Below are 18,997 nucleotides of genomic sequence, written 5' to 3'. Positions count from 1 at the left end.
ATCTATGCTTGTAGAACATCTGTATGCTAGATCTGTCACCATTTAATTAGGAAGAAACAGTAGCTTTTGTCCATTAAATTGCTTTAATCTATCTAAGATAATATTTGGATCAACTTTCATTATTTAAACAATATTTCACTCAAATGTTGCACCGGCTAAACCATGACAAATTTGTCCATTTGCAAATATACACACAAACTCTTATAATTCATTCTACTTTTCAAATATTACATTATATAATTAACACTTCAAAAAATTAAATTATAGGGAATATTACAAGGAGAATAGGGAAAGAAAAGCATGTAGAATAATTCTTTGCAGAGACAAGTCACAACTTCACAGTGAACATTATATCTTATCAATAAAAAAATTGAACTCATTCACTCAGTAAACAACTTCAATATTCATTAGAAAAAAAGTAGATGTCAAATTTTTTTACTATAAAATTGTTGTGTGTGTGAATGGTTTTTCACATACGAAAACTCATTTACTGTGAACACATTTTGATATAATATTTTGTAAATATTTCTGATGGTACAACATTTTAAGTAAATTTGTTTACTGTTTATAGCATGTTAGTAAAAAAGCCCGTTAATTGTAGTGCGGGTCTACCAAAATGAGAAACGATTAATGGACTTTTTGATTATGGGAATGGAACTGCACACAAAACCATTTCTCATTTAGCAGTTTTCATCGAGCTCCTGGGACAATCTAATACAGAACTCAAGCAGCATAATTGCAGAATTGGTCTGTCTTTTTTTTCTCTTCATAAACAGAATCATGTGACCAAAAGCACATATAAGCAAATGAACAAAATTCTTCATCCAATAAGCAAAACATCTGCCAGCCTCAAGAATCCAGGCTAAAATCTAACAGAGTCACTGTATGCAACTCTGGTCCAATCAGCAGCAGCATCAAAATTTTCTCTCTACAATGAGACGTGATACAATTGTACAACAAACGAATTCAAATCAAAACCAGAAATCTGAGTACATGACAAATTGTATGTATCAATATATCATCAATCATCACCTTGTTTCTCCTCTGGCACAGAGAAGAGACAGAGCTGAAGTAGTATTAAAAGAAGCAAAATGAGTACCATATGTCTCCCTGTGTCCAGTATAAGAACTCGCACTCATCTTATCACCAAACGAAGAAGACGCAAACGAATTGAACAAGAACTCATCGAACCCTTCACGGCTATGATTCCCTCCTCCACCTGGCTTTCTCAAACTCTCTGGCACTTCCACTTCTCCATCCAAAAACATCATCAATTGCTTCATACTTGGCCTGTTATTGGAACATCGTTGGAACAAATCAAACCCAGTTTCAAAACCATCACTACCTCCGTCTCATCATATTCACCGTTCAACTTTGGATCCACCACGTCCAGCAACTTCCCTTCTCTGTAATTGTCCCACACCCAATCCACTAAAACCAGCTCTTCTGGTAAAGCTTTTGGTTCAATAGGTCTTCTTCCGCAGACCACTTCCAGCATCAGAGCACCAAAAGCATAAACATCGGAGCTCGTGGTGGCTCGACCAGTTCGAGGTAGCTCAGGAGCTAAATAGCCCAATGTGCCCACCACTCTGGTCGTGCTTGGGTTGGCCCCGTGCTCGTATAATCTAGCCAAACCGAAATCTCCTAACCTCCCGTTGAGCTCGTTGTCTAGCAAGACGTTGCTTGCTTTAACGTCTCTGTGAATAACGACTTGTTCGTATCCTTCGTGGAGATATAGGAGACCCGAAGCAACACCTTTTATGATCTTGAACCTTTGTTCCCAAGTGAGAATATTTTGCGGCTGGTCGAATAGGTACTTGTCTAAGCTACCATTGGCCATGTAATCGTACACGAGGAGGAGGTCGCCTCGCCGGCGACACCAGCCCAGGAGTTGAACGAGATTCCGGTGACGGAGACGCCCAATGCTGGCGATTTCAGAGACGAACTCCCTAAGGCCCTGTTTGGATTCGTGGGAAACTCGTTTGACTGCCACCAGGGTTTTCGAACTCGGGAGTGTTCCTTTGTACACTCGACCAAACCCACCTTGTCCGAGAAGCTCCTTGTCCTTGAAACCTCTTGTCGCTTTCTTGAGCTCTTGGTAGGAATATCGATGGGGTCCGATTTCTAGCTCCCACGCTTCTATTATGTCGGCGGTTTTTATTTTCCTGAACAAATAAACACCGATTACTATCGCGGATAACGCAATAAATATAACCGGCACCGTCACGCCGATGATGAGCTTTGTCGGTTGCTTCTCGGACCAGGAAGATGTGGGAGAGAAGAGAGATCGAGGGATCGAGCTGGACCATTGATTTTGAAGCTCCAACCCAAGATGTAGTGGGAGCTAGCGAGAAGTCCCGTGGAAGCAGAGAACCCAACATACATATAATCTTTAAGAATCGGTGAGAGATCCACAGGGAACGACAAGAGCGGCTTTCTGGGTTTTGTCGAGAAAGGAGAAAGAGTAACGCTCAAGAGATTTGCAGCCGAATCGTAATCTACCCAAGCCATAATCGGCGTCCCACCGGAGATATTGAGATCTTGCTTCTTCAAGCCCGAATCGTCGGTGTATGTAATACCCAGCAGTCTCAGATGCGTTAGAGACCAAGCTGTTGATGTCGATTCCAACATGGTTATCGTTCTTGTCCCCGAACTCGAAGTCCTGGACAGTGTCGAACTCGACGGCGAGTAAATGGTTGGAGAAATTTCCGATATCGGAGGAATTAAGGAGGCCAAGATACTGACTTGGCAAGGCTTTGAGATCTTTGGAAGTTGCTATCGTGAAAGCCAGGCCATGGCCACCGAGCTTGAAGAACACAGGGACAGTGACGAGAGCAAAGGAAGCAGAGAAGGAGAAAGCTTGACCAGTAGAGGAGTTCCTGAGCTGGAATGGAGACGAAATAAAAAGCATGACCCATCAACCTATTTGTCTGGTTCGTCAACCGCAAGATTCCGTTTTTCTCGATTGCTGCTACTCCGTTCAGGGTTATGTTGGCTCCGGCGCCTTAAATCCCGGAAGAAAACTTCGTCGAGCTGGGAAGACGAAGGAATCAGAAGGAAGAGGAAAACAGAGGAGAGTAAGAGAAACAGGGTGGCCATTATAATACGAATGAATTAAGGAATATGAAGAAAAGGAATAGGGGGTTACATGAAGTAGATAAGCAAGAAAGGGAAAGGTGGCGAGGGTAAAAGTGGCGTTTGGTGCCCGTGAGAATAAGAGAAGGAGCTTCGCTATGAGCTCGTGCTTGCCTGTGACGGTGAAGAGCCAGAGAGATGAGAAAGAGAAGCAGCCCTTAATAGAAAATAATGATGATAATGGTTTTGCTTGACTTTCATGAGGACCGATGGAAAGAAGGGCGATCAATGAATGACGTGCGTTTTCAGTGTACAATCTCAAACTCGGAGCTTTTTCTGTCAAAGACATTTTTTTCATCATGCATAGATGTGCTTTTAATAAAGGTAATTATATATTCAATATACAATCTAATATTAATCTAATATTAAATATTTGACTAAAATATCCTCACGTTTATAACAGAGAAAAGCTGCTTTAAATTTTTTTATTTATATTATATAGTTTAATTGAAAAACTAATATAAAAGTTGAAAAACTTAAAATGTTATGTTTAATTATTTTTTATACCAATTTTAAAATTCCAGAAACTAAGCTGGACAAATCATATGTGGAAAATCTTTAAAAATTAGTAGAAACTATTTTTAATGCAATATTTTTTTAATATTCAATCTTGAATTTTAAAACTAACAATAGTTAAAGTGGAAGACAATATATAAAAGTTAGAGATCTTGAAAGCTTAATTAGTATGATTTTCAATTAAGTATTTTTTTAAATTTCTTCTTTAATTTTAAAAATGCCAAAAATTCTCCTCAATCCAATTCACCGGCAAAAATTTTATAAAATAAAAATTTCAAAAAATAAATTGAAAACACAATGCATGCAAGTTAAAATTTATTTATTTTTGGCCAAATAAAAGTTGAATTTATAGAACCTTGGTTTGAATCATTTTCAGCTAAATATTTTGTATCTCTACACTTTACTCAAATTTTGATATAAGTTCTTATATTTTATTTTCAATGTGTCAGGTTCATACACTTTTTTCTGTCTACAACAATAATCTCTACATTTTTAAAAGAGCATTAACATGTCACAAATGGTATTAATAAATATCTCTACATTTTTAAAGGGACATTAATATGTCACAAATGGTATTAATAAATACCAACATATCAATTGAGAATATTAATTTTATATTTATATATTAAACTGATGTTAACATAAAATTTTTAATAAAATTGTTTTTTAAAGCTTATATGAAATTAGAACATCGAAAATAAAGTATTAAAATATATATTAAAATTTAAGTAAAGTGTGGGAACTGGAACCAGTGTTTTTCCATATTTTTTATTCAATCTTCTATTCTAGACATAACAATTAGAACATGAAAAACAAGTACGAAATCATTTCCAGCAAGACCCTTTTTTAAGGATTTTCAATTGGATTATGAGTCATGATTTGAAAGTTTTACAAAAAAAAAAATCTTCTTGATACAAATTCGGGCATTTTAGTTAATTAATTTTTTAAAATGTTAAATGAGGATCAAGGTTTTCTTAAGACATAATTACTCATTATTCGGGTAAAATCATATTAACAATAAAGCTCTCCCAAAAAATATTAAACACGACTCGGGATTACTATCTAAGTTGACACAATTTAATTACTTTTTTGTTTGGGGCGGGGGGGGGGTAAGGAACTTAATTACTGTTCTTATTTGATCTGAACTGTTATTTGGTCCTATTTTGATAGATTTGGATTGTTTCGCTCCCTGTGGTGCTCTTTCCCTGTGCTGTCACTTTCAGGGGACCCACTGTGATGCACGTCATGTCTGACTCCGATGGGAAATGAATCTACGGTGAGGGGAAAAATATGCATTTAGTGCTTGGGATAAGGTGAAGAGATGTGAGAATGAGGGCAGATTTTAGGTTTTAAGGATCTTCATAATCAGAGCAAGGCTTTCAGGGGATCCGGTCCAGCAAAGAAGCACTCTGGATTAAATGCCTCAGTTGTAAATATAAATGTGGTGATATCATGTCACCCACGGTCATCAAAAGAAGAAGGAATTCCCATATCTGGAACAGTGTTACTAAATTGTGGGATTTATATATCTGCGAATACGCAGTCCAGAATCTACGACATCATGGAATGTTCAAGACGAAAACATGTCCGAAAGCCGAAGGTGAGACTGGTACTAAATTATGGGATTTATTCCTTCAAGGAGTTAGTAGGAAAGTGAATAATGGTATGACAACAACATTTTGGTAGGATATTAAGTCTCCAACTAACCAACCTCTCATAATCAGCTGGTAAAACTGATGTTGACTCGTTCAACTCTCAAGCCAAGGTGAATGAGTTTATTCTTTCGGATGGGAATTGGGATGTTGTTAAGTTGGCTAGCTTCCTCCCAATGGAGATTGTTGATTCTATCATCATGATGAAACCACTAAATATGCTTGTAGACGATACCTTTTGGTGGAAATCATCTAATGATGGATGATTCATGGTGAGTTCAGTTTACAAATTCCTTCACACAAGAAATAACCAGCAAACGAGTAGCCTTTGGAAAGGCCTATGGAAGTGGCACATTCCTGAGACATTAAGATGCTTCTTTTGGTAAGTATTGCATGAGAGGCTTCATTTAGATTATTTAAAAAAAAAAAGTTGAAAGGAAAAAAATGAAAAGAAGATAAAACTAAAAAAAATATTATCACTCTTTTTATTTGAATAGATAAGAGAAAATAGAGAGTAAAAAAATGAATAGATATCATAATGTCTATATGCCCCTACATATCATGTTTCATTATCTTTTTTTTTTACCAACATGTTTCATTATCTTTAAAAATAAAATAAAAGCAAAAATTATATTTAAAAATTTATTTTCATATTATATTTAAAATCAAATAATTAGTAAAAATATGTCATTTATATTTTTAAAATCAAAAGTGGGCACTCTTTAAAATTAAATATAATAACATAAAAGTATATATTATCATATATTTAGATAAACAAAATGAAAATATAATACAAGCTCGCCATTCATCGTCTTCTTCATTGAGGTCAAAGCTGCTGAAGACGAGCCACTGCTTGGTAGAAGATGGGGTCGAGCGCAAAAACAAAGAGGCGGATGGGAGGGTAGACAATGGAAAAAATATTTTACTTTTAAAATCTCTTTACTTATAAAAAAAAAAATTGAGGCAAGATGTAATGAGTCTCACACCCCATTTTCTTCTCAATTTTTTTTTCTCTGACTTTTTCCTCCTCATCTAAATAGGGAAAAATTCTTTTTTTTTTTATGTTTTCTTTCTTCTCATATTTTCTTCCCATCCAAACAAGGCATTAGAGCCCATAGAGGTCTTGTGCTGAGTGAATCATGTCTTTTTGAATGTGAGAGATGAGACTCTTATAGATATTCTAAGAGACTGTAAAATAGCTAGAGAGATTTGGGAGGCCAATATTAACCCTTTATATATGATTCCTTTTTTCTTGCAGGTTGCAAGATTAGATCTACTAAATGCTTTCCACAAAGCAGGTTCAAATCGATGGATTGGCTTTCCATGAATTAAAGTTTTTTGCCATATATGCTAGCTTTTGTGGACAGGTGGCTGTTGAAGAATTTTTTGGGGTTATTACCCTTTTGTTAGTAATACTATTTTCTTGTGCCAACAACAACTGTTGGAAGAAAAGAATTTTGGGCTCCTTGAGGATTGTGGCTCTCAAAGCTTGTTAGATCAGGAAGATAAGTCATAAGTAAGGTGTCTTCCATGTAGATGTGGATGCATCGGTCTTACAGAACTCCCAAGCTACATGTGGGGGTGTTATTAAGGGACTCCAAAGGTGAATGGTTAGCTGGTTTCAGGATGAAGCTTGGGCAAATCCCTGTTACAATTGCGGAACTTATGGCTATACGAAAAGGCATCCAAGTGTTTGCTATGCTTAATCTCGATAAGGTCTAAATACACTCGAATTCACTGGAAGCAATTAATCTAATTGCAAGAGGGACATCACCCGATCATCTTTTTATGGAAGAGATTCTCCATGTGCGGTCTACATTATTTAGTAAGACTAATTATGCAGTGTTGCGTGCTTTGTGTGAAGCCACTTTCTGTACTGATCAGATGGCAAGAGGGGCGCATGCTGGAGATGACTCTCTGCATATTTGTTTTGAAGTTCCCAACATTTATGAGGATATTTACTTTAGGGAGAAATCCAGCTGTCAGCCTATGAGTCAAGCAGCCTTGCTTTGTTTTGTCTTTTAAGTAGTTATACCTATCCTTGTTTAGTAAAAAAAAAAAAAGGACCAATTTTTTTTTTTTTTGTTTTTGAAATGGAAAGTGAAATTTCATTGAAGGAAACTGTTACAGTGTAGAGGCAAAAGCCAGCTACATCAAAGACTTGAAAAATTGTAAAATCACTAAAACCTTATTTGATAGAGTTAAATATTAAAGATAAAAATGAAATTGAGATAGAAATCTTGACCTTTGGTATATATGAATTAGAATTTTCATGAATGGTAATTTCATTAAAAAATCCTGAATTAAATTTTTTGTTTAAAACTATGAAATTTAATTTCAAGAATTTTATTTTTCAAGACAATTTTATCTTTATAAAAAAATTAAAAAGATAATTTTACCCTATAAATTATATAAGCATAAGTCTTGTGCCTTTAGAAACTTCTAGTCTTTCAAATGATGGTAGTTGAGTTTTTCTTTTTAGCTTTTTTTTTTTTTTAACCTGCCGTCTATGTTCTTCTCTATTTTGGGGTCATTATAGGCACAGAAATCTTTATATAAATTATTATTATATATTTTCTCCATTTAAAAATATAAAATATTTTAACCAAATTTTATTCTTAATAAAGTTGTTACATACTTTTAAATTAATTATATCCTCTCATATGTATTTCTATTAAACACCTTTCAATAAATATAAAGTTATTCATTAATAGAGGCACTTTAAAAAAAAGACAATAATAACATCTTGAAAGACTAAAAATGTCTTATATTTTTTAACATCTAATTTCTAAAAAAATATCTTACATTTTCAAATGAGGGGAGTATATATAGACAATATAGTATTGTATATATTTATATATTTATAATATTTGTTTTATAAAATTCTTTACTTATATGTAATATTTTATTTATATATTAAAACATGAGGAAATTAAAACACAATCAAGCTTTTAATATCTTTTTACTTTTATTTTTATGAGTAATTTTGTCTTTGAAGTATAATTTTATTTTCATATCTTACACACCAAACAAAAGTAATATAAGAATTACATCTATTTTTTAACCATATCAAATATATTTTAAAACTTAATTCTATTTTAATTTTAATTTTAATTTTAAAATTAATTTTATAAAAAACTATTTAATCATACCAAACAAGAATATAGTCTAATAGGATTCTAGTGTGCATAAGGAAAGAATCAACAGTGAAATATTCATCAAACTATTTAATTAAACGGACACGATTTAATTAACAATTCTTATTGGATATGAAATATTATTTTTGGCAAGGTCATCAGAATTGAATTGGACCGGTCAGTTTAACTGGAACTGACTTGGTGTCTGGTCTGGAGATAAACAAAAAATAAAAAATGTAAGAACTGGTGGCAAACTGCCTAAACCGGTACTGAACCGGTAAACCCAGCTGAACAGGCGGTTTGAATGGTTCAGCTGGTTTGTTAAAAAAAAAACATGAACAGAAAAGATGGAGAGGAAGTGGGAAAGACAGCAACAAATGTGTGGTGTGTGTGTGTGTGTGTGTGTGTGTGTGTGTGTGAGGAAACAATTATGATAGGGATTGGAACACGGGAATGAACGAAGCACAAAGAGAATGAGGAGGGCAGGATCTTGTAAGCCACGACGGCGGGGAAAATACAGAGAAGATGGAATGGGGTCTTACAAATTTTAAAATTAATGCTTCAGCTGCTTGGCGAGGATTGAGGGGATTTACAAGTGAGATTTTAATTTTGTTTAAAGATTAGAGCACGTGACGGTCGAGAACAACCTAGCGGTAGTCTAGTAGGTGCTATCATTTCAATTTCATGTACATTAAATATATTAATAAAATATTATTATATTTTTTGGTGGGGAAATATTTATTATTATATTATTTCAATGGAAAAGATTAAATAAATCTTAAATTTTAGGTAAAAATAAATTTTAAATTAATAAAGATGACTTGAAATAAAAATCAATTATAGAAAAAATCATTTTATTATCAAAAATTTTAAAAATTTTTATTATCAATCTTTTATCAACGAATATCAATTCAAATTTTAATAAAAAGGATAATAAAATGGGCATAAATTATAAAATGTTAATCATTTATTATTAAATATTATATTCATATTTTAACAATAATTATTTTTGTGATTAAAATAATGTATTCAGATTTTAATAAGTAAAATGCATGAAGTTTTTAAAATTTTTAATTTATAATTAATATGTCAGATTAAAAAATAACATTAGTAAAATAATAATTACTATTTTAAAATAACCGTTATATTATAATATAAAAAGTAATTTACAAACTTTGTGACTATATATATATATATATATATTTACTGTATATTATTAAATGATCACATTAGCTTAGTGGCCGATGACCCTCTTTGGCGATGGTCGTGTGTCCAACACAATTGACAACGAGGATGGCTGTTATTTTTTTATTTTATATTTTATGAATAATTTAATTATTTAAGATTAATATCAGGCAAGAATTGAAGACTGTAATAATTGCTATAACAGTGCATGATTAATGTTACCTCCATTTTAAATTATATGATACTTTTAAAAGAATTTTTCTATCCTAAATATAAAATATTTATGATAGATTAAAGTTTTATTGAATGCATCAATTTTAATATTATACTTTCTCTCTATAATTAATTTTTATCTTTTTGTAATATATAAAATAATAGGTACTTTTAAAATTTTTATATCTTATTTTTTAAAAGATAAAATTATTAAGTATATTTAATATATTTATTAATATGTGAGATTTTATTTAAAAATATTTTATAATTTAAAATGAAAGAAATATTTTTTAAAAAAAATAACAAGAAGAAATTGGAAATTTGGTGGCTGCTAGCCTGCGGCTCATCAGCTAGAATTTTTAGACACAATGAACGCAACGCAGCGCATGTTTTAAATATTAATACCATGTGCCTTCACACAGAGACGCCTCATTCTTAAATTCTTGAAAATTAGAATAAAATTCTGTCTCCAGAGTTTCAACCCACGACGATCTTTGGCTCAAACAAAAAAAAAAAAAAAAAAAAAACAAGCAACCCATTAACGATGCCTTTCAATCTTATCCCTCCCTCCATCGTTATTCTATTTCCTATCTATCCTCAACCTTCAGCTTGAAAATAACTCATCATATTTGGATTCGCCTCCACAGCGCCACGGACCACGGGGTCCCTTTTTAAAGATTAATTGGCTTAAACTACTATTTTGAAAGTTTAAAAATTAATTAGGAGTAAAAAAAAATATCTTTAGATTAAAAGTAGCTGGTAAATGATTTTTTTTTAATTATGGTTAGACCAAAAGCCATATTTTAAAATTTTTACCTTAATTACATTGACTATTCTCGAATGAGATTTATTTTAGTCATTATCTTTGAATAATTTTCTCAAAGGGTCCTTGATGTGATTCTTCCTATATTTAAAATTATCTTTTTAATTATATTATCTACACAATTTTCAATTTTAAATTAACTTTTTTAAAAAAAATATTTAAAACATAAATTACCTTATAATAACGAATTTTAGTCTAACTTTAGTTTGCAAACTGTAGTTTATGCAAAATATTACAATTAAATTTAAACCAAGTAACTGTCCCGCATTCTGTAAATTTTCATATGTTATACAAATATAATACTTTTGGGTGACAAAGTTAAGGGTTGGCTTCCGCCATTTGCAAATGAAGTTCAAGTATCAAGGCTATTATTGCATATCTGTTTATAAAGTTGCGTTTGGTTTGAGTTTATGTTATTGTCACAATTCTTCCAAGTGGCGATGGGCTCTGTGTCACGTGAAATCAAGGATTTTATTGCTTATTCTGAACATACAGCCAGTGTATAAATATGGAAAAGAAACAATAACATTAAATGCTTAACGGTGCAACCAGACTTTACAACACACATTGACCGTGGGGCCACAAATGCCTCCCCGGAATCCGTTCTTCCCTGTTATTCAGATTCTTATCCCAATTTTATTTTCACTCTTAAAATTTTAAACTACCAAACACTGTAACATCAATTTTTTAAAAAAAAACCATTTATCCGCTTATGTACTTACATATAATCGCAATTTTCTTTTTTGCAAACTACTTATAATCCGCATTGTACATGAATTTAAGAAATAAATCATCTATATGATTTCAAAAAACTATATTTTATTATAATGTTATACTATTTTATATATTTGTAGGGTTTATAAGGACCAATTAGTTAGTCTGTCGCCATGCAACCAATTAGATAATATATGTTCACTTGTCCAATAGACATTAGTTCCAGTTACAGCAGCGGCAAACAGACACGTCGTGCCAGTTCAGATACATGCCACCTTAAATGTACAAGCCTGTAGAATATTGGCACACACAGTGACAATTGTGAGAAACTTGTTGCTATTATCACTGTCTCCACCATCTCCCCCCCCCCCCCCCCAAAAAATTTTTTTTATACCTTCCCAGAAATACAAAAGGAATCACTTAAAATTTGTAAGTGCAGCTTCCATTGTCACTCCTAGCTGTTGGATCATAGTTTTCAGCAGAAGGATCTGTGCAACCTTCAGGGACAGGAACATGAACCTGTTGAGCTCCTTGTCCTGCATCCACAAACATTTAGGCAACCCTATTCTACGTCATATTTGGTCCAAATCTTAATCCTGTCTCAATCCTGAACCGCAGGTTAAACAAACCAGTTGAGCTGGTCTGCATCTTATAACTCTGCTTCAAAGGACATTAGGATGAAGGATCTTACCGTAGAAGTTTCCGGACTTGATGGCATCTTCGTTCGCGTCTCCTAGGGCTGCCTCTTTGAGGTACTTGTCAGACAATTGAACCCTCTTCACATTCTCCTGCTCTTGCACGAGCATGTTTCCATACTCAAGCAGCTTATCCAGACTCATCTTTGGCTGCTCAAATGTTGGAGGACCTTCTTTTGAGTTCACAAGCCTTTTCCCAACATTCTCTACCCCGACACCAGCAATCCAGTTCCTCACTTCATCATCATACACTCTAGCCCTCAACGCACCAAAGAAGTCTGCACAAAATTGTATACAAAAAGTCATCATTTGCATTTCATACGTATAGCCTGACATCTGATCTCGTTTACATTTCAGTGCTTTTCAGATTTCTGAATTGTGATTATAAGTGACTAGCAGAGGGGAATAGAAACACACCAATTGATTGGCCAGGGAAGGTGTCGACAAGCTTGACAATATCTTCCTTGGGAACATTGTCTGTTCTGAAGATGCCTTGGCAGACACCAATACGGTCTTCCCTAGTGGGCGCCCAGTAGAACTTCTCCATACGACCATCACGAATGAGAGGTGCATACAGAGTTGAGAAATCGTTACCGGTAACAATGATTGGCACACGAGGATTCTCTTCTTTGTTGTACATGCCAGGAAGCTGGACACTGGTTGGGTTGTCAGCTATGTTCATGAGGGTTGCATTAACCATCTGGTTGTTCACCGTGTACTGTGTGGTTCCACCAAGCCTACCAGCCCCCGCATCAAGATCATTGATGAAGAGGCAGCACATTTTCCCTTTCCTGATGATGTCAGCTGCCTCTCGGTACCTTTGCCTGATCAATTTCGCCGGCTCTCCAGCATTTCCACTTTCCAATTCTCCAGCACTCATCATTATGGGGCTGAAAGAATTCATTAAGGGTATCAGATCAAACAGTTGAGTAGCAATCAAGCAATTCTTTTCTTATATGTTCCCAAGTCTAAAACATCAACACTTTGTTCCTATGACTTGAAAACTATTTTGTTCCAAGAACGAAGAATTCCTTACAGCAAAAAGAATTGAACTTACTTGATTCCCATCTTGGCAAAGACAAGCTCACACTGGAATGACTTTCCCTGACCTTTTCCTCCCCAGATACCCAAAATAAGAGGAACCTTGATGTTTGGCAAAGTCAGGAAGTTCTTGGTGATGTGAACAACCACCTTGTCCATAAATGCAGGAGCAATATAGAAGCCATCCATAGTGTTATCCAGATTGTACCTTACATCATTTTCAAGTTCGACATTAGACATTAGCATTATGCTCTTACAAGTTCTTAGAATGAAAACAATCGAGGCCTATCCAAGAGTATCTATGTTGCAAAAATTCTAAACTACGGATCATCATATTTACTTACTGGCGAAGACCAGCACTGATGTAATCGTAGGAACTCATGACAGCATAGTGAGTACCAGTACCCATGGGAGCTTGGAAGAGAGTGTCCACCATTCCCTTTCCTCTAGTGATATCTTGCTGGTCATCTGAAGTGTCATGGGCAAGCCCTCCCCATCTGTCCTTGTCTGTCTGCTTCTCTTCATCATACTCTATTGCCCCAGAAACCTTAAAATTCCCACACAAATTCTTCTGGCTGGTAACCCTAGAGCTGATCTTCCTCAAGCTAGTTCCAAAGAACGCTGAGCTTGTCACCGGAGCTCCAGCGGAGCCACTCAAGTTCAACTGCATCAATAGCTTCCAAATGAATACCGGGATACATTTTTAAGAACAAATGTGAAGACACCCAGACTGCAAGAAGCCAAAATCCCAACTCACAACATCCAAGATAACAACAAGGGTTCATTTTAATTAAGAGAGTGGGATCCAGAATGGTATTACTAATCACGTGGTCAAAGAGGCGCTATACTTTTTTAAAACTCAGAAGCTATTAATTGGATAGCTAAAGACACGTTTTTTCACAACAAATCCGAACAGTCTAGATAGCTGAGAGAAAAACCCAAGATCTCAAGTCTCAACTCAGAAGTCAGAACATCCAAATACAGAAAATGTTTGTGGTTGATTTTAATTAATAGAACAGAGAGTGACAAATATCAAAGAGGCTGATAAGGTTAAACCATAAAGTGAAGATACATGTATTACTTTAGCATAATTTTTAACACATTAATGGAAACAAGAGCTACACTAGTTGAATTGCATGATCCCATCTTTACCAGCAAAACTTGAGCAGACAGAGCGAATAAAACAAGCCAAATTTCAACGTAGAGCATAAAAAAAAACAGAGCACAACCAACAGTATGAAACGAAGTGTGAAAGAAAACACATTGAACGGATGCAACAACGGCTCAAACAGTTGATGTGCTAAGAGAAAAAGGCGGAAAAAAACATAATACCGGTGCTCTGTTAACAGCTCCGACGGTGGACACTGAAGCTGCCATTCTTATATACAAATCCAAAAAGGTGGTATCAGGTAGGAGAGTTGAATTGAAGGGAAGATGAAGAAGACGAAATAGAGAAGAGTTTCAAAGTGTTTGGTGTGAAGGAAAGAGAGAGGTGAGAGGGACGACTTTATACTGGGACTGGGATGGATAGAGAGAAGCGAAAGCGAAAGCTAAAGAGTAGAGAACAAGAGATGGGATATTTGGGGAGAGAAAAACTAACAGCCACACAAAATAGCAGTGGATTTGGCTGCCTTCCAACGTGGCCCTTGGTTTTTGTTTTGCCCTTTGAACGTTCGCTTTGAGGACAGACCAAACTTCATTTACAAACAAAATCGAGGCTTCTCGGAACTGCGCTCGTTAGAGGTTTTGTCTAAGCTTCAACCTTCACCACTCAAAAATTTTATTTTTTTATTTCCCTACAAATTATTACGCAAATAAAGATAATAAGATATAATAATGAGTTAATGTTAGATATATAATTTCTCTATGAAAACTTGCATAAACGTTTTTTAATTAACTTGTATATACTATATACAACTTGAACTTCTTTTTTAATCCATTTTGTTTGACTTTGTTAAGTTTGAAATATTTTTTTCGGTTCAAGTCAATTGATTTTGAACACTGATCATGGTTATATAATATTGAGGAATTTATAGGTGTTTTGTGTCAAGTTGTATATCGTGTTTAGTCTTTAGATCCTCATGACTCGTTATAATTTTATGATCTCCAACAACAAATGTAATATAATATTTTAAAGATATTCAGTATAATTTTCGATAGTATTTTTTTTTCAAATAAGCTAATTTTAATTAGCTAATCAAATTTGTGGTACCTCTTCTTATGTCGGGAAGGTTCTCTTAAGAAAATGACCTTTTGGATAAAAAGAAAAAAGAAATTGACCTTTTTCGGCCAATAATCTTAATATTGGTTGAATAATTGAATACATTGCATAGCATACAAAACTATGCATAAGGGATAATACTACCATGCTTTTTCTGTCCACAACACTTTATAATATATATAATCATATATATATATATATATATATATATTGTCTTTTTTTTTTTGGGCACGGATCAAGCACATAGGCGTGCATATGAGATCCATTTAGAGTCCATGAAATTATAAAAGGCCAGGCTTGAAAAATCTATCCCAATTCCCAAATAAAGAAACGAGGCCATGAGCGGAACAAAAACCATAAAAAGGAGAAAGTTAAGTAATCCATGAGTTGATCTGATTTTAGTATAATCCGAAACTGAACAAAATTGGATTAGTTTAGTAAGATTAAGAGATTGATCTTAATCTTATCTAACATCTCATTTTATTTTTTTTCCTTTTTCATTTATGAGAGGTAGTTATTTATTTTAACATAATAAATTCAATTTATATAATAAAATTAATTATAGTCACATAAAATTTATCACAACAACAACAATTATAAATTCACAGCAATATCTAACAATAACAAAAAGTATTTTAATTGCAATACAAATAATTCAAGTTAAACAACATTAAATAACCTTTAACATATTTAAAATCCATTACATCAAGTTAACAACAAATTTCACCCATAAAATGAGAAGATTGGTATTGGTCAATGCTGAAATTTTATTTAATATTTATAAATTCACAAGTATAAAACATAAAAAGTACTAATTATTATTATAAATTAACTTATTATAATAATGATAATTAATTAATTAAATTTATAGGATCGGACAAAATCAAATGGTCTAAATGCTCGGTCACTTGTTCAGTTCAACCCGAAGGATGAGTCTGGTTTTTTTGATCCTAAAAGACCAATTTTATTTAAACTAGACAGTATCGAATTTGTCTCGAGTTGGATTAAATCAAATTGGATTGAAAGATTTTTACAAAGCGCTACATAAGCCCATGTGGTTGGGGGCTCCATGACACAAGTTTGTCTGTAATTTTTTTTCTTGGATATTTATTCTTATAATTTTATATTTGCAAAAGATCATTATATGTATAATTGAGATTTAGACCATTATACCTTTGATGTTACAGTTTATAATTTATGTGCTATCCTTTTATCATTAATTTTATATTTAATTTTTTTAAAAAATTTTCCAAAACTAGATTCATTGAAGTGAGCCTATACAAGAAATATTGACTTACGAGCATGCCCTAAATGGCTAAGCCCATATTATAAAAGTTCATATCAAGTCAAAAAAAAAAAAATATTATGAAAGTTCATATGGTTTTAGCTGACCCATTTCCTAGCTACGAACGCATTATAGAAAATATTAAAACTTTTATTCAAGTGAATTGCATAGAATATGTACATAAATTTAAGAAAAAAAGGGAGATATACGAATATATGATATATCATAATATCAATGTTGTTTTAACTTCTAAAAGAGCTTTATACATTTGTGAGGGGAAAAGGACATGTAAATATTAAAAAAGTTACTGTTAAGATATTTTTGAAATTAATGAAATTTGCAAGTCTTAATATTAATTTTATTAATCAAGACTTAAGTGTTATTTTTTCTGTACATTTTGTTACGGCGAGGGGTAAACAATTTGGGGCCAGTCATGATGACGGCATCATGACCTATCAAATATCAATAAACAATCACCAAACCTTATTTGGTATTCCTATTTAGGCACATAAATCCATTTTAATTGATCTAATATCATTTCAATTATATTGAAACGAGTCTTATCTCGATCATAAAATAATTAGAATAAAACTTTACAGGATTGAATAAGAAAGAGGTTTGGGATGGGACATGAAATTATCATTGAGATGTCATCTCCCGTCTTAAATATTATATATATTATTTTTATTTTAAATATATTAATTATATTAATATAATGTATACTTATATTAATTATATCAATTATAATTTCAATATTTGTAATTATTATTTAAAACTAAAATTTTTTATATTGATAATTTTAATGATATGGAGTAAATGTAACGATCTCTTTCTTTATAATATATTAATTATATTAATATAATTTATTCTCATATCTATCTATTTAATAACTTTTATTTATATATTATTTCTTATTTTATTTTTAAAAAGGTAATTAACTTAGCACATCTCAACTAAAGTATAAGAACAATGATTTGATATTGTGCTTGACTTACGTGTTGTTATTACTGTTATAGCCTAAAGATCACTTGTATTTATTATTATAATATGCAGTTGTGATTAATGTAATTTAATAATTAACTTTAAATTATTGTAATTTATGTACTTGTGTTGTTTTGATTATAAACTTAATAAGTTATATAATTTGAAATTTTAATAAACATTATTATCTAAATCTTTCTCTAATATTATTCGATTTATCAGAACGGCATGATATCTTGGTCTCGTCCTGACTCCTAATGGGATGATATGACTTTTGAGACGAGACGAGACACGGGATCAAAATTTAGTCTTGATATTTTTTTCAGGATAGGGGTTTCCTTATCTCATTCTATCTCGTAAACACTCCTATTCCTATTTTTTCTTTTAGATTCAAACTTATGCACGCTAGCGTTAATCTAATTGAAAGCACAATTTTAACCTAGTTTCCATATATAGTTCTTGTAAACGTTATGGGCTTTGAATATAAGTTTGATTACTTGTTATCTCCTTTTTCTGCGTAAATACAATTCATAAAACAAATTGTTCTAAAAAATTTGTGACAATAATTCGATTTAGGGTTAATATGTAAAATAAACCCTGAAGTATGGCGCGAAAGGTGCCTTAAATCCTGAACTTTTAAAATATGTAAAATAGATTCTAAACTTTTAAATTCATGGTAAATTAAACTCTACCGTTAACTCACCATTAATGTTGTTACCATTCACTCAGTAGGGCCTAGTCAAAATGATGATGTGGCAGTCTCTTGCTAATATATTATTTTTAATTAGCACTATAGACCTTAAATTATTACGCAAGTAGCATCATGGACCTTGAATGAAATTCAAAGCAAATTACCCATATCATTTATATGTAAAATGATGACTATTATATAAACTAAATTAGCTTCAGTGTATTCACCATTGTGAATACATTGTTGGCCGCAGCAAACCAATAATTTTGTGAAATGACATTTTTTATCCCTTTTTTGCAATATGTTTTAAAAGATTGGTATCTAATATTTTACATACTATATAACTCTGATTTAATTTTATTTTAAATGGTATTTATTTATTTAATGATAAAAATTTGGGATCTCATTTGAAAAGAAGTTTAATTATTAGAGAATTTTACAGACGATAGATGCAAAAGTTAGAAATTTTATCAACAAATTTCAAACTCAAATTAGCTGGCTGATTAAAATATTAAACTTCTTTTTAAATGGAATCCTAAGTTTTTATCATTAAATAAATAAATATTATTTAAAATAAGACTAAATCAAAATTATAAAGTATATAAAAGCATTAGATACTAATGAAAAATATTGCAAAAAAAAAGGAAAAAAAATGTCATTTCACAAAATTATGGGTCATTCACCATGGCCAACGATGAGATCATCATG

At 32.6% G+C, this 18,997-nt stretch overlaps 2 protein-coding genes across 2 annotated transcripts; both read right to left on the bottom strand.

Moving 5' to 3' along the window:
* Positions 1-799: 799 nt before the first annotated feature.
* On the bottom strand, positions 800-3,398 carry LOC129297189 (L-type lectin-domain containing receptor kinase S.4-like). The gene is given in 6 exon segments (XM_054935555.1): positions 800-1,294; positions 1,297-2,256; positions 2,259-2,574; positions 2,576-2,899; positions 2,901-2,996; positions 2,998-3,398. Coding segments are annotated over 6 exon segments (2,064 nt in total). The 5' UTR covers positions 3,100-3,398; the 3' UTR covers positions 800-1,028.
* Positions 3,399-11,541: 8,143 nt separating this feature from the next.
* Positions 11,542-14,642, bottom strand: LOC129297190 (ribulose bisphosphate carboxylase/oxygenase activase, chloroplastic-like). The gene is made up of 7 exons (XM_054935556.1): positions 14,444-14,642; positions 13,456-13,775; positions 13,128-13,319; positions 12,488-12,960; positions 12,067-12,348; positions 11,770-11,911; positions 11,542-11,665 (listed from the first exon to the last, which is right to left on the bottom strand). Exons 1-6 carry the CDS (start codon positions 14,486-14,488, stop codon positions 11,796-11,798), a joined length of 1,428 nt encoding a protein of 475 aa, XP_054791531.1. The 5' UTR covers positions 14,489-14,642; the 3' UTR covers positions 11,542-11,665; positions 11,770-11,795.
* Positions 14,643-18,997: the final 4,355 nt, after the last annotated feature.

This window comes from Prosopis cineraria, unplaced genomic scaffold (genome assembly GCF_029017545.1).
Source record: "Prosopis cineraria cultivar Desert tree isolate PC_DT_omini unplaced genomic scaffold, ASM2901754v1 PC462, whole genome shotgun sequence".
Classification (NCBI taxonomy): domain Eukaryota; kingdom Viridiplantae; phylum Streptophyta; class Magnoliopsida; order Fabales; family Fabaceae; genus Prosopis; species Prosopis cineraria.
The sequence above is the reverse complement of the archived record's forward strand: the minus strand, read 5'-3'. Positions and strand labels throughout refer to the sequence as shown.